This window comes from Lissotriton helveticus, chromosome 5_1, assembly GCF_964261635.1.
Source record: "Lissotriton helveticus chromosome 5_1, aLisHel1.1, whole genome shotgun sequence".
Classification (NCBI taxonomy): domain Eukaryota; kingdom Metazoa; phylum Chordata; class Amphibia; order Caudata; family Salamandridae; genus Lissotriton; species Lissotriton helveticus.
Window position 1 is genome coordinate 332,682,434 of NC_136065.1, and position 12,071 is coordinate 332,694,504.

Consider the following 12,071-nt stretch of genomic DNA (forward strand, 5'->3'; position numbering starts at 1 on the left):
CATAGGCTCTTATTCACATCAGGGCATTAACCTTTTCAGGATGTTTTCCGTAGGTTAGAAACTCTTAGTCTTTCATTGTAATAAATAAGAGCCAGGTATAATCATCACTTATTTATATTAACACTTGTAATAGGACACGTTAGGCTTTATAGAACAGAGCCAGCATTAGATTATTTCCTCTTCATTATCTAGCTCTGCTCCTTCATAACATGGCCGCTGTTTTAGCCCAACATGCTCTGTTATTCACCGTACTAGTCAATTCCCACAAACTTTAATAAGGCTTTTCATTGTGCCTTCGGGCGCTGTAACAAGTTTTTGCCAGCTTAATTTTACTCATGGTCGCGAGCCTAGTCGGCTACTTTATTTTATCGTTTTACTATTCTGCTGCCATTAGATCCTTTCCCAGGACTATTACTATGCCATTCCAACATGGCGGACGTTTTCACGCACTCCGCCAATCCTTTGCAGTTCCAGACTTCCGCCGCAAACGTGTATGTCGTTTAATCATTAAACTGGGATGGACGACCGGATAAAATGACCGGCTGTCTACTCCTTCGTATCAGGTATGATTTCGGAGAAGCAGGGACGCGGACTACGCATCGTGAACCCCACGTGAGTACATTTGGCCCCAGGATTAAAGGAGGGGAGAGATCACTTTCCATGCTACAGGCTAACCTCTCATACTCTCCTTTGTGCCCCAAACTTTGGGCCTCATTAGGATGGCGGGCGGACTCCTGTCTGCCCACCACCCTAGCGGTGCCGGGAAAGGCATGAAATATGCCACATCATAATATAGCCGTTGGTGCCTGCAAGGCATAGTAATATGGCGGGGGTAATAGGGGGCCATCCGGCGGGCGTATCGCCACCGCGATCTGCCCGCAATCCTAATGGGGCCCCCAGTTATCTGCAGACTTTGAAGATTATTGTTTGACCATATATTCTTCCTATTGTGACCGCGGAAACCCAGTATCCTATATAACTCTTGTAAGTAGTCTGTTGTCTTGGGGCTGTAAAGGCTTTTCCCTATTTTGCAGTTCATATCTAATCTTATATATTCTTTCTATTTGTAGATTCATATACCTTCTGAAAGTGTGGGATTTTTCGACCCTGAGCTGGCGAATTTCAGCAGCACAAGACTAAATAGACTTAAAGAACTATCTACAGATTTTCATTCGTTTGATAAATAAGTAAGTCTGCTCGCATTATCAATCCTATTTGGCTGCCGGCAGAGCACATGGGAAGGTTAATTTTTAAGTATTCCATCTATTTTCTTTCAGCATTGCCTGCAGTGCTGTGATTACTTTTTATCCTCATATATTTATTGCACCACCTTCAGGACTGGGTTGAGGTCTGTTTCCCCTCTCCGAACCCCAGGTGCACCAGCTTCATGTATGTACCACAGTTTTTGTGAACTAGTAAGACCCATTTATAGATAGCAACCTTAACAGAGATGTAATGCTGCTATTATTATGTTTTCAGGAACTTTAGACATTATATAATATTGCCTGTGATATGATCCCTTCATGTGACACCCCATTACCATCCTCAGAATATTAGTTCTCCTTGGGCCAGGAACTGCTTTGACAGTATGTAAATATTGGTTTCTTTTCCCTTCATCCTAGATTGATTCCTTGTTGCTATACTTTGTTCTCTGATTTTTTCTCTGGTATTATGTTTTTATATACTTCACACTATTAGGTTTTACTGGCATCACTATTTTCCATATTCCAGGTGATGGTCTCCTGTCTCTAGATTGCACTATTTTCGGACATTGGTATCTGGGCTTGTGATCTTGCTCCATATTAATAAGCATCTTTTAATGTACATAAGTATATGAATATTCATTGTTCGTTTGCCCCCACAGACACTTGACTTTCAGTGTTCAGAGCCCTGCTGAATTACAATAATTGGACAAAGTACTATAATTACAGATGTCCTTTTTGACCACTACCCAATAATGGTGAATCATGCACCCTGATGAAGGATTTTTAAGTACATGGTACTTCCGAAACGCGCATCGGCGCACTTTTTTTGTAATTTTCTGTACTAATTTTGTGTTTTTTTGTGTTCTCCTCACTTAATGTATGTAACGTTGTGTATATGTTTAAAGTAGTTGTGTATGTTATTGTAGTGTTTTTTCGCATGATCTTTATGTGTTTGTTATTTTGGAGACATGTACAGCCATTGAATGTTCTTTTAGTATAGATTTAGGGCTCTTCTATTTATACGCAATACTGTGGATTGTTTATTATATGTATAAGTGTGTCTTTTAGTACAAACTTTGATAAAAACAAATGAAAAACAAAAAAGAAAGATAAATATGTTTTTGATAATTAATTATTGAAAATTAAAAGTGGTGTGGGGCATAGATTTGTCCGGATATATAACCTATTTTCATAAATATTAAGTGGGGGACATTGTTCACGTTGATTAATGTTGGGGGGAAGAGAGGAAAGAAGTTTCAGGTGGCATTAAGTTCTTTACCTAGAGAGTAGATTTCGGTTGTAAGGAAGGAGGAGAACTCATCACAGGTTATTAGGGATTCAGTCGTTTCTTTGGATGACTTAATTTGTTTGATTGAAGTTTGACTATTTCAAAGAGTTTATGGGGGTCTGTTCTTGGTGTTTTCCAGTTCTGATCTGAAGAACTCTTTTTTGGATATGAGGATGTTCTTGTTATAAGTATTTCTGGTCTGACGGAGAAGTTTAAGTTGGGAGGCTGAGGAGTGCTGTCTCCAGTTTCTTTTTGTAAGTCGGAGAGCTCTCCTTTCGCAAATGAGGGGTCCACTGAACCAGGGGTTTTGACTTTGATTTGGGACCTTTTGAGCTTTAACGGGGCCAGATCATCCATTACGTTGGACATAGTCGAGTTGTAGTGCTCTGTGAGGTCGTGACTATAGATAGAATTGGGGGGGGAGGTGTAGGTCGTTCTCGCAGCGTGCAGTCAGCTTCTCGAGGTCAAGGTTCTTAGTGTCGCTGAGCCAGCGTTTCGGTTTCACTGGTTGCCCAGGTCTTTTCATGCGGTAGTCAGATATTAGGAAGGTGATGGCATGGTGGTCTGACCAGTCGCATGGATCTATTGAATTCAGCCTGACCACCGATTCATTAGCAATGATCCAATCCAACATGGCATCATTTAAGTGGGTTGGAAGGGTGCAGGCCTGGGAGAGTGATTTGTCACTGAGGAAGACTCTGACAGCGTTGACCTGGGAGTCATTGGGTTCATTCCAATGCAGATTAAAGTCACCAAGGAAAATGTCATTGGAGTGGGGGGGAGACCTTAGCGGTAATGATTTCCATGAAGAGATCCATGAATGTGTCGTTCTTGCCTGGTGGGGTGGTAGAAGATGTGCAATTTGCATAACTGAGTAGTGTTGTTACAAATGGAGAGAGGAAGATATTTGCAGGAGTCTGTGTGGTCTGTATGGAGTTCTGTGACAAGGAGGTCTGAGCGGTAGATGCATGCAATGCCCCCCCTTTTTTTATTTGTCTATCAAGTCTAACGATCTTATAATTTGGTGGGACCAGTAAATCAAGGTAAAGAGATGAAGATTCATTGAGCCAAGACTCAGTTAGGATAACTACATCAGTTATATGGCTTAGGATGAGGGCGGCGATGTCAGGGGCGCGTCTCGCAGCTGAACAGCAGTTAAGAAGGAGGCCAGAGAGTGGAGCATCGGGACAAATGTTGTAAAAAGGGGAGGATATGAGTACTTGTGTGAAGTTGCTGCTGTTTACTCCTCTATTACGGAGAGATGATGATCTATTGGTGTCGACTGAGACAGTGCGAATCAGGTAATTGACTTTCTTGTCAGGAGGACGAGGGCGCCGAGGGAGGTCATGTAGGATGAGAGGAGGGCTAGGGTTTCCTCCTCCGAGAGGTAGTAGGGATGTTTGCGAGGGCGAAGGTGTCTGCTGGCCTGTGGCATGGGTTGGAGGGTGGGTATGGTGAGCAGGGGAAGGATTGAATTAGGGGAGGGCTTGAGGGTGCCAATAGATTGTTCAGTGAGAAGGATGTTCTTCATATCTAATAAGGATTTCTGTATTCTCTGAACTATGATGGATGCTCTGATGTTCAGAGTTTCAAAGTTCAAAGTTGCAGGTTGTACTTGCGGTCAGGGGACCTGAGGTTCAGGACAGGGTCATGCTGCGTGAGTGGGAGGCAAGGCAGGGGAGCACGACCCACCCCTAAGGCTTGGTTACTGGGAGGAGGGGAGAGAAGAGGGCTAGGCAAGCTCAGTGGGGTGGTTCTGGAGCTGTCTAGGGGAAAGTTAGGTGAGCTAAGGGGGAGGTGATTGTTAGTTACTAAGCGAGAAGGCGAGGAGCGAGGATAGGAAGCGGGGGCGGTGGCGGCAATGACTTATTGACAGATGCTAGCAGTTGGGGGGAGTGGAGGGAAGTTCTCTAATAGCACTAGGGGAGATACTGTCTGTGGATTTGACTGATTGGGGAACACATTTGGAAGATTCGCACCAGCCCGACTTATGGGAGGGAGAGAGAGGGTCGAAGGGGGAGTGGCAGTAGCATTAGTAGGTCTAGATGGGAGGCCCTTACCCTTGGATTTAGAGTTGCCCTTACCCTTGGATTTAGAGTTGGGTGAACCGGCGCTGCGACGGGAGTCGGAGGTGACGGCAGGCCCAGGGGGTGCGTGGAGGAATGAAGTACTTGTTTCTTGAGGATGGAGAAGAAGTCAGCAAATTTATTGAGATGCATGTCTGGTGCTTGGATCATGACGATGCCGTTTTTGTAAAAGGTAATGGTAAAGTCGGCTTTGAGGTTTTGGGAAGGCACGATCGCGAGTTTGGCACCATAAGGAATGTTCCTGGAATTGTGTACGCTTAGTAGGTTAAATGTGGTTGTGCTTTATAGTGCTGTTTTTCTAGTATAGAAAATAAGGTCACTGGTGATGATGCCCCTGTCGGCGTTTAAGTAAAGGTCAGAGATCAGAGTCTCTGGGTGTCGGAATGTTTAAAGGATTTAGCAGCAGACTTGGAAAGGTTGGGAGGGTAAGCGATGGTGAAAGAGTGGTGTCCTGTTGCAATCAGGTCAGACCCAGCCATCATGGGAGGATGGGCTGGTAGGCTGCCAGAGAAGGCCAAGCGTTGCCGATGCAATGGGCGATACCTAATCGGGGAGCGGGCAGTACAGGGAGAGGATCATAGTGCAGGTAATGCCAAGAGGCGGCAACCCAAGAGGGGGCTCACAAGTTAGGTTCACCAGGGAGGGCTAGTAGGGGTTCCTGGGACCGTGCAGAAGGATGATGGATGGGCCCCCTGACAACTCAGGAGGTAAAGGAGGGCACTCACATATGTACACATACACATATGTGCACATATATATACACACACGCACATATATACACACACACATATATATATATACACACACATATATATACACACACACACATATACACACACACACATATACATATACATACATACATACACACATATATATATATATACATACATATACACACATATATATATATATATATACATACAAACATACACATATATACAAACATATACACATATATACAAACATATACACATATATGCATAGGTGTATGAATATATATATATATATATATATATATATATATATATATATATATATATATATATTGTAGTATGCGCTCTAGTCTATGAGCGTGAACGCGATGACGCGTCACGCTATAGACGAGAGCGCGAGGCGCGCGCAGGCGCAGAAGCGGGTTTGGTGAAGGCGCGAAGAGGGAGAACGGCAGTTGGCGACCGGAGCGTTAGTGTTCAGACGCTCGGCGCCCTAATGCTCGGTATTGCTTTGTGACTAATGCAAATAAAGAAGTCATACATCTACAAAGTCTCAGTGTACAGTGTGGGGGCAAAGAAGAAACATTACAGTGGCGACGAGGCTGGGACCACGAACACCAGGGAGCACAGTGGTCAGGAGCAGGCACTCCACAACAGCCCCACACCAACCAGAAGGACAAAAAAGAAAAAAAAAAGCAACCTGGACGAGCAGAGGGCGTGGCAGTAGCGGAACAGCACGAATATAAATTACAATACAGCTCCAACAACCAGGTCAGTGCTGGGACAGGGAACGGAGAGTACAGCTAGCACCCTGGCAGCCAAAGGCATCACCCCCAAGACAGAGGAGGGGGCACAAACTGACAACCCCACGCAGGCTATAAGGGACAACGCCCCAGGTAGCCCCAGAGGGCAAGGTGACACGGCAGGGGGTGCAGGAGCATCCGGTGTACCCATTCAACACGGTGCCCAGGTGGTAGACCCCAGAGGTGAGGCCAGGATGGCGAATCAAGCGTCGGCCCTGATGGCCCCTGTCCCATTCCTGCCTAGACCGGGAGAACCACAGTTAAAATGGGAAGATTGGAAGGAATACTTTCAAAACTACATTGAGGCACTTGAAGATGAAAATGAGGGGGCATTCACCCCGGAAAGGAAGAAGAGACTGTTACTCCACAACCTGGGCCCGGAAGGGGTGAGAGTGTTCAAGAACCTGGTGCCCAAGGAGAGGGGAGCGACTGAAACAGATGTCTTTAAAAATGCACTAGATGACTTGGACAGCCATTACCGTCCAGCAGTTTGTGTCTCCATAGACAGGTATAATTTCCAACAGAGGAGGCAGGAGAAGGCAGGAGACTGGTGAATCGATTGATGATTATGTGGCAGCACTCCGGCGCCTGGCCATCACGTGCCAGTACGGTGCTCTTCAAGAGGAGTATATCAAAGACCAGATAGTCATGCATACCACCTGCAGGGCTGTCCAGGACAAACTTTGGGCGCAGAGCGAGACATCACTTAAAGAAGTTGTTGCTATGGTCAAAAAGGCTGAAATGTCAAAACGCGGCGCTGATGCAGCCAAACGAGAGGGCGCACCGAGACAGATGATCAACAAGATAGACGAGGCGCCCCAGCCCAGCAAACCCAGAGGGACGTATGGAGACCAGAGGAAGGATTCGAGATGGACAGGGAAACAGACGGTCCGCCCCGGTGCAGACAACAAGTTTGCATGTTACAGATGCGGCAGCACGGCACATTCGGCACAGGATAAACGCTGTCCCGCGTTCCGCGCCAGATGCTCGTTTTGTGGCCTGGTCGGCCATTTTGAAAAGGTATGCCGCAAGAAGGGGAAGAAGTCCACGGTCAAGTGCGTCGATGCGGCCACAGCGGACGTCAGCGAGGAGGACGACCTGGAAGATGGTGATTTGGTGCTATGCATCGAGGACCAGGTACTGGAAGTGGCGGGGAAGCGAAGAGATAAGCCTCGCACGGACATGCTGATAGGGGGAGTGAAGGTACATGTGGCCGTCGATTCAGGATCCCCTTGGACTATCGTGCAAAGATCCATTTGGGAAGAAGACTTTGTGCCGGTAGTGGGGTCAGACCTATGGCCGCCGGACATCAAACCTATCTCGTATACCGAGAATGCCATTCCGCTAGTGGGGTGCCGAGACTTCGCATTTGAATTCAGAGGGAGATCAGCCACGTGCACCCTGTATGTGGCAGAGAGAGGTCCTTCAGTGCTGGGGTGGAGAGACGCAGGAGATCTAGGAATCATACTCAACCCAGGTGGAAAAGAGCAGATTCTCTTGACGGACGAGTGGCCCCTCACGAGAGATGAAGACTGGAAATCGGCATACCCCAAAGTTTTCGATGGCTCAGTCGGAAAACTGGACAAGTTCGTCCACAGAATGGTCCTCAAGGAGGGTGCAGTACCAGTGGTGCACAAAGTCAGGAACATACCCATATCCACTAGCGGAGCGGTGCAACAAGAACTTCTGAGGCTGGAGGAGCAAGGCATCATAGAGCCGGTGGACAGTGCGGAGTGGCTATCCCCCTTGGTGGTGGTCAAGAAACCCAATGGACAGGTCCGTCTCTGCGTTGACCTCCGTGAGCTCAACAAAAATCTCATAGTGGAGAGATTTCCCCTGCCCAGGATCGAGGAGATGCTCGCCAAGACGAAAGGTGTAACCCACTTCTCCACTATAGATCTCACATCTGCATACTATCAGATTGAGCTGCATCCGTCGAGTAGGAAGTACACCGCCTTCATTACACCCTTTGGGTGCTACCAGTTCCGGAGGATGCCCTTTGGCCTGGCATCCGCAGCGGCTGTCTTCCAGAAGCTGATGCATCGGCTGTTCAAGGACATTTCGGGGGTACAGTACTTTCAGGATGACATCCTGGTGATGGGCTCTTCCAAAGGAGATCACGACAGCAAGCTGCATAGAGTCCTGGGAGTACTGCAAAACAGGGGGCTAACAGCGGAATGGAGCAAATGCAAGATTGGGACCCACACAGTGACATACTTGGGTCATGAGATAGGCACGCTTGGAATTTCACCCAAGGAACAAAATGTGAAGGCCATCAGGGATGCCAAGGCTCCCAGCACCAAGGAGGAAGTGCGGTCATTCCTTGGAATGGCCGAGTATTATAGCAAGTTTGTGAGGCACTTCGCCACCAGGACATACAGAATGAGGCAACTCATCAGAGACAAGACAAAGTTTGAGTGGGACTCAGAAGCACAATTGGAATTTGACACGATAAAAGACTGCATCAGCCATGCTGTTCCACTGCAAGGGTATGTCCCCATGGGCAAGACCGTGGTGACTACAGATGCCAGTGATAAGGGCTTAGGGGCGGTTTTGGCACAAGTGGGAGATGATGGAGCTACAGAAACGATCAGCTTTGCTTCACGAGCGTTGTCCCCGACGGAGCAAAGGTACAGCGTCATTGAAAAAGAGATGCTGGCGGTCACCTGGGCCTTAGGCAAGTTCCGGCAGTTCGTGTGGGGCACGAGATTCAAGCTTCAAACCGATCATAAACCCTTGATTAAAGTCTTGACGTCCTCGGGTCATGAGACAGCGACCCCGAGAATAGCAAAAATGACTCTGAAGCTGCTCGATTACACCTATGATGTGGAGTACCTACCAGGAACGCAGAACAGGGTCGCGGATTATCTCAGCAGAGCTGCGGCGATGGAAGCGGCGCCGGTGGATGCCCTGGATAAGGAAGAGATGGTGGCCAGCATGGAAGACCATGAGAAGTCGATAAGTATCCAGGAATGGGCGGCAGCCTATGATCAGGACGTGGAAAAGGTAGAGATAAAGAGACATCTGACGTCGGGCTGGCCTGACAAAAGGAGGCTCACCGATGGAGTACGGAGGTTCTATGAAATGAGAGAGGAGCTGTCTCTGAGTGACTCGGGAGTGTTCATCTACAGAGGTGAGAGGGTCGTGCCACCAGATTCACTAATACCCAGATTATTAACTCTACTTCACGAGGGACACCTGGGTATTGTGAAGACCAAGGCACGTGTCAAGCAAATGTACTGGTGGCCAGGCATGGATGTCCACATAGAAAGGCAAGTAAGGGAGTGCGGCCAGTGCCAAGGAGCGGACAAGGTGCTGAGACCACTCCGACCAGCCTTAGGGAAGTTTGACACGCCACAGGGCCCCTGGGAGAACGTGGCCATCGACATACTAGGGCCTGTCCTGGACAGCAAAGGTGTGAACAAGTACTTATGTGTGGTAATAGACAAGTATTCCAAATGGCCTGAAGTGGACATTCAAGAATCCATGGATACGGACACGATTCTGAAATTCCTGACGACGGTGTTCTTAAGAGAAGGTATTCCCAAAAATATCCTCAGTGACAATGGCCCGCAGTTTGTCTCGGACAAATGGATTAGGTTTATGAAGAGGAATGGGATTGAGTCTAAACACACGGCAGTATATCATCCAGCATGCAATGGTCATGTGGAGCGGTTCAACCGCGTGCTAATGGGCTCCATACAGGCGGCCATCACGCAGGGAAAGGACTGGGAGACTGAAGTGATGAGTATGCTGTGAGCCTACAGGATCACCCCCACGGCTGTGGGGTACAGTCCATTTCAAGTGCTGAGAGGACGGCATCCGTTCACCCGGGACAATGTAGTGTGGAGGGAGAAGACCATCACTAGCAAATGGTCCCCCGCGGTGGTTCAGCACAACTTGGAAAAGGCCCAAAAGATCTATGCCGCAAACTATGACAAACGTCGCAATGTGAAGGGGGCAGAGCTGGAAGAAGGAGAGTGGGTCAGGGTTAAACTCCCTACCCTACAAAAGAAAGGTGAAAGCAAGTATAGCCAGCCTTTACAGGTCAAGGAGGTGCGAGGCAGGGCAGCCCTCCTCAGCGACGGCAGGGTGTGGTCCCAAGACCGCATGGCCAGAGTAAACAAGATAGTTGTGTGGCCCAAGATGGAGGAGATAGAGACACAAGTGGACTCCCGTGAAACCAGGCCTCGACCAGAGCAAAGCGATGAAGTCCTGCCTGATGGAACAGGAGAGGACAGTGAGGCGGAAAATCCAAACACAGGGTTTACAGCCAGAGATGGTGCACCGACCGGTGTAACTCAGAGTGGAGATCAGAGAGACGGTGCGAGATCAGGAGGAGAAAGAGAAGTGGAAGAGAACATGCCGGTAAGACACACCCATAGTGGCAGGGCGGTCACTGTGCCCTCTCGATATAGAGACTTTGAAATGAGTGGACACTAGTCATAGGCATCCAGACATAGCGCCCCCAGAGACTATCGGGGACCATGGACACTCATTGAGAGTTGGAAAAAATGTTATTTTGTTTATTGTTGAAAAGGGGAGATATGTAGTATGCGCTCTAGTCTATGAGCGTGAACGCGATGACGCGTCACGCTATAGACGAGAGCGCGAGGCGCGCGCAGGCGCAGAAGCGGGTTTGGTGAAGGCGCGAAGAGGGAGAACGGCAGTTGGCGACCGGAGCGTTAGTGTTCAGACGCTCGGCGCCCTAATGCTCGGTATTGCTTTGTGACTAATGCAAATAAAGAAGTCATACATCTACAAAGTCTCAGTGTACAGTGTGGGGGCAAAAAAGAAACATTACATATATATATATATATATATAATCATCAGTCATGATTGAACTTTGAAGGGGGCTCCAACGATTGAGTCTGATAGCCCAGTTTGTACCACCTACTAACAAATCACTTCAGGAGACATCAATGGGAAAACAGCATTCTCCCTGAGTCGAAGATGATTCATGGTATTTCGAGACGTGGTTCTTGTGAGAGAAAATCGTCATTGTTAAACAAATCAGGGTCTCCCCGAATAGTAATAATATTTGTTTTATACACACACACACACTTTAGCAATGCCCCGCCTAGTGCTGAGCCAGAGTTGCCCCGCCAGGTGTTCCGAGTCGGACCGTGCTATCAGGGAAGTGCACCTTCGAAATCTCAGGTCGACGCTGCCACTAGGACTCTCTCAAACCCACACGGTGCCTCCCACGCTTACCTGAGCAGGGCACGGCTCCCGTGAAGCTCCAGCCTGCCCGCCATCATCTCCTGCACCAGCTCCTTAGCAACTGCAGCACCAACTCTCCGTTGCTAGGCGGAAAAGACACCGGAAGTGATTACCTCATTCACGCACACCCGGAAACTCTCGACTTCAGTGAATTTACTGAACCTCAGTGATTCTGTTCTGTCGAACTGTAGCACTGGCATGACCGTAAAAGAAAAAGACTAATTAAAACTAGAAGATCCAATTTTCTAAGATACAATTCAACAACCTAGGAATTATGAGCACAATCTGAAATTGTACGCCTTGTTTTTTTAAGTACGCTCCTTCTTCTTAATAATTCAAAGTAAATTAAAAATCTGTGACCTGTGTTGAAAACTGACTTTCTTAATCGTGCGTTTTGAGTATTACATATCCTACTCTTATCATCCCAACATGGCCGAAAATGTGCACACGAATAGCTATCAAATTGCTAAATTGTTCTCTTTGAATGTCGTTTGGATCCCATGCGTGCTCTAGCTGGTTGTCCACACGGACTTTAGTGTGACTGCACCTGTTCGTTAAAACAAAAGAAACGTCCAGGTTTGAATTGCTGTTTGTACGAGCCAGATTGTCTCGAGATACTAGTCTCACCAAGTAATTTTAGGAGAACTACGGAGCATATGTATTTCCAAAGTGCACCTTTCTTCAATTCCTGGCCTCTTGACGCTCTATTTATTTATTTATGCGATTTTATATAGCGCGAACTTTACCCG

At 47.6% G+C, this 12,071-nt stretch overlaps 1 protein-coding gene across 1 annotated transcript in view; it reads right to left on the reverse strand.

The window, feature by feature from the left end:
- LOC144753143 (uncharacterized) overlaps positions 1–11,440 on the reverse strand; it is a 101,127-nt gene extending 89,687 nt beyond the window's left edge. The window contains exon 1 of the mRNA XM_078640920.1: positions 11,314–11,440. Within this exon, the coding sequence (XP_078497046.1) occupies positions 11,314–11,360 (47 nt within the window). The 5' untranslated portion in view covers positions 11,361–11,440. The remainder of the gene's footprint in view (positions 1–11,313) is intronic.
- Positions 11,441–12,071: the final 631 nt, after the last annotated feature.